Source organism: Elephantulus edwardii, unplaced genomic scaffold (assembly GCF_000299155.1).
Source record: "Elephantulus edwardii isolate Elephantulus edwardi_28Jun2011 unplaced genomic scaffold, EleEdw1.0 scaffold00208, whole genome shotgun sequence".
NCBI classification, from domain to species: domain Eukaryota; kingdom Metazoa; phylum Chordata; class Mammalia; order Macroscelidea; family Macroscelididae; genus Elephantulus; species Elephantulus edwardii.
This window is the reverse complement of record NW_006399958.1, coordinates 875,327-879,285: the sequence shown is the minus strand read 5'-3', so window position 1 is coordinate 879,285 and position 3,959 is coordinate 875,327. Positions and strand designations below refer to the sequence as shown.

At 51.0% G+C, this 3,959-nt stretch overlaps 1 protein-coding gene across 1 annotated transcript in view; it reads right to left on the bottom strand.

Annotated features, from left to right (window-relative positions):
• The window catches only part of MYH14 (myosin, heavy chain 14, non-muscle), a 116,876-nt gene that overhangs the window by 10,434 nt on the left and 102,483 nt on the right, over window positions 1-3,959 (bottom strand). Inside the window, exon 39 of the mRNA XM_006897341.1 lies at window positions 253-461. Within this exon, the coding sequence (XP_006897403.1) occupies window positions 253-461 (209 nt within the window). The remainder of the gene's footprint in view (window positions 1-252; window positions 462-3,959) is intronic.

The following is a 3,959-nucleotide window of genomic DNA, read 5'->3' as shown; positions in this document are numbered from 1 at the left end:
GATTGGCACAGGACAGAGCTGAGTTTAGGGCTGTTGTACATAGGGTCGCTATGAGTCGCAAGCGACTCGATGGCACACAACAATAACAACTAATGTGGAATTTATTTATGATAAAGGTCATGAATGTACCGAGTTGAGTTCTGCAGTTATCACAATTCAATCTCAGAATATCTCCTTTCTCCCTTTCGCTCACGATGCCTTTCCGATGCTTCCGACCCGCATAGCTGGAACCACGGTCCCCTGCGCACCTACCTGCACTCCTGTTCGAGCTGCTCCTCGACCTGGGCCAACTTGGACTCGAGAGCGGCGATGAGCATCTTCTGACGGGCTCGGGCTCCCGCGTCCTCGTCGCCCAGGCGTCCTCGCAGCTCCTGCATCTGTCGCTCCAGCTGCTGCCGCCCGCTCTCTGCCTTGGCCGAGAAACTGCGCTCAGCGGACAGCTCTGTGGTCAGGGACTCCACCTGCGGCAGGTGGGAGAGGGGAGATGGATGAGGGGGTTCCGGAGGGAAGGTGGTCTTTAAACCCTGGCACCTCCCAGGATGAAGTGAACGGAGGCTCCTTCAATGCAGAGACTAAAATATCAGCAACTTTTCTGGATCCACTCACTCATTGCAGAATTGACTCCCAGCTGACCCCCCTTCCCACCGGATTTCTGAGACTGTAAATCTTAAGGAGAGGAGATTATCCATCTTTCTCCCCTGGAGTAACCAGCGCATTCAAATGCCAGAGAGGCACAGACTTAGATTAGGAGAACCGCACTGATGGACTTGTTTGCCAACATCAGTGCCAGCCCTGGGTTTTAACCTTTTAGAGACTTTCTTTCCCTTTTTTCTATTTTCAGACATTCACAAGACTCTCACAGAGTTGTCCCAGGGCTATAAATGCTCGCTCGGGCTGCGAATGTGTCTGTTCCAAGGGTTGTCACACTTTGGTTTGCACCACAGATCATCTGCAGGGCTTGTGACCAAAAAAAAACACAAATCCAACAACAAACCACTGACCCCCTATCCCCAGCCTCCAGGTCGGACTCAGGTCTAGAGTGGGGTCGGTCCATCCATCCTTGTCTGTAACAAGCTTTGTGCAGACATGAGTGACATGTGGGTCCTTTTCAGAAACTCTGGGTCCAGAGGTGAGAGCTACTCCATTGAGAATGTGTAATATCACCCCTCAGAATAGCTGCTGTTTAGGTATTCAGGCCCTGGTCGTACTCTTGAGAGAGGCCCCGTGCCGGGGACACGGATATGAGTCAGACCCGGCCTGATTCATACATCTCTCCAGTAACACTGCATTTATCACAGGAACACACCGGAGGGATGACGAGATCATTTAAAAAAAAATTTTTTTTTCTAACTTCTTATTGTAAAAGACAATGGTGACAGAGAAAGTCAAAGTAACCAAATGTGTGTCTTAATGATCTTGGAAAAGACAAAACACTTTGCCCACTCCCATCCAGGCTGAGGGTCAGAATTTTGCTAGAGGCGGCAGGGAGACAGGGTGGGTAAAAAAAAAAAGACAGAAAAAGAAAAATATTAAGGTTAAATCATACAAGGTTATCGAAGGGAAAAGGTGCAAAAATAAACATCCCTCTTGCCTCCGGATTCCAAGTATAAATACCTGTTGTTGTTAGGTGCCGTAGAGTCGCTTGTGACTCATAGCGACCCTATGTACAATAGCCCTAAACCCTGCTCTGTCCTGTGCCAATCGCACTGCCTCTGACACACCCATCCCGATTACCCCAGTCACCGAATCAATCCATCTCCTCGAGGGCCTTCTCCTCCTGCACTGTCCCTCCACCCTCCCAAGCATGATGTCCCTCTCCAAGGACTGGTCTCTCCTTACAATATGACCAAGGTATGTCAGGCGAAGCCTCAGAATCCTTGCCTCCAAGAAGCCACCCAGTTTAACCCTGTCCAGCATGAATCTGTTTGTTTTCCTAGCAGTCCATGGTACCCTCAACACTCTTCTTCAACATCAAAGCTCAAAGGCACCAATTCTCCCTTAGTCACTGTCCAATTCTCTGACGCATAAAAGTGATTGCAAATGGCCTGTAGCAGACGCACCTTAGTCTCCAGAGAGACACCATTGCTCTTCAGTTCTTTAGAGAGGGCCCTAACAGCAGACTTTCCTATCGCAAGAAATGCTTAAGGGATCGAATGCTATTGGAAGATTGGAGGTTTGCTCCTACACAGAGGACTGTGGGGGAAGGTCCCAGCCTTGGAAACTGTGGAGCAGCATATCTGGGGTCATCGTGGGTCAGGACTGAGTCAACGGCAACTAACTCCACAATGAAAACACACAGAAGCATCTGTGCCCAGAACACGCTGAGCTACATCCAGATGGGGAGAAACCTCACAGTCCAACAGCCCAGGTCCCTCAACAGACAGACTGTAAGGAATCCAAACGGTCCGAGGGGGAAGCTCGTCTTCACAGAGCCCGGGAGTGTCCGAGGTGGTGCAGTCTGTTCTGAGCTGTGCTGCTAACCCAAAGGCCATTCCTCTGAAGGTTCAAACCCAGCAGCGGCTCTACAGGAGGGAGGGTCATTCTCCCCACCCCCCGTGTAATTTAAACCCCCGTTGGTTCCGACTGGAGTGGAGTGAGTTTTTGAGTTATGTGTGTCAGAGAAAAACGGTGTTTCTGGAGTTTTCAGGGGTTGATTTTGAGGCAGTGGACTGCCAGGCCTTTCTTGCGAGGCACCTCTGGGTGGCCGTGAATGGCCTCTCAGTTACCAGCCAAGCATGCTAAACATTTGCCATGACCCACGGACTCTAAATATGTAACGCAATGCTGGCTGGTGGTAAAATGATCTGAGGGAGCGCTGGTGTTTCCCTCAGAGAAAAAACAGACAAAAACCAACCACTAAGAGGAGGGAGAGGAAGGAGGGCAGGGAGAGCAGCTGCTTTAAACGGGGTGCTCAGAGAGGGGCCTTTGAGGGGGACGTGTAAGGGGCTTGAGGGAGAGCTTTTCTGAAGGCAGAAACAGCCAGTGCAAAGGCCCTGTGGTGGGAATCAAGAGTCTTGGTGCAGAAAGTACGTGTCTGATAACCCAAAGGGAGTGACGGTGGCTGTTTACCTTTGAGTCGGAACTGACCCATAGCTGACCCTCCAGTGGGTTTTCAGAGGCAGTTAATCGCACAGAAGGAGACTGCCCATCCTTCTCCCACAGAGCAGCTGGTGGCCTCGAACCAGGAGACTGCAGTTCGGGACTGCAGTGCAGTTTCTTGCCACTAGGCCACCAGAGCTCCCTGACCCAAAGGTAGGCAGTTCAAATCTTCCACCAACCCTGTGGGAGAAAGACGAGCAGTCTCCTCCCATCAACACTGACAGCCTCGAACCCGGGGAGGGTTGCTCTGAGTCGGAACCGACTAAACTCAACGGCATGGGTTGGGTTTGGTTGTCAAGACGGTAAGGATGCTGCTGTGGTCAGGATGCTGTGGCCGCCGAGTGAGCCGGTGAGGAGGGGTTAGCTGTGGCGTCCTGCACCGTGACTATCTCTCCCACCGGTCCAAGGGCTCCTCCAGGGCTGACCTGGGGTCTCTCCTCTCTGGGAGCCTAGCAGCACCAGGATATATCCAGTCAAGAACCTCTACATGGGACTTAACAAAGTTCAGGAAATAAATCTCACGTGTGTTGTCAACCTGACAGCCTTCTACACTTTACAGAAGATCACTCATGGAATCACCTCCAACAGGAAGTCCTCCCTGATTGCCCCAGCCTCCAGGACAGGTCTGGAGTCCGAACAGCACTCCCAACATGCCTGTATGTCTTCTATTTCACTTGTGTATCTGTGCTAGGAGGGGCTGCCCCGCCTCATCAGACTAGAATTTTCTTGAGATTGGACGACTTGAATGATATACATCTCGAGCTCTCCAGAATCACCCAGAAGCCTTGTCAAGCCTCAAACATTCAGAATATATTTTTCTCATTCTGCTAGCTCCTACTGATAGTTTAGAACCCCAAATA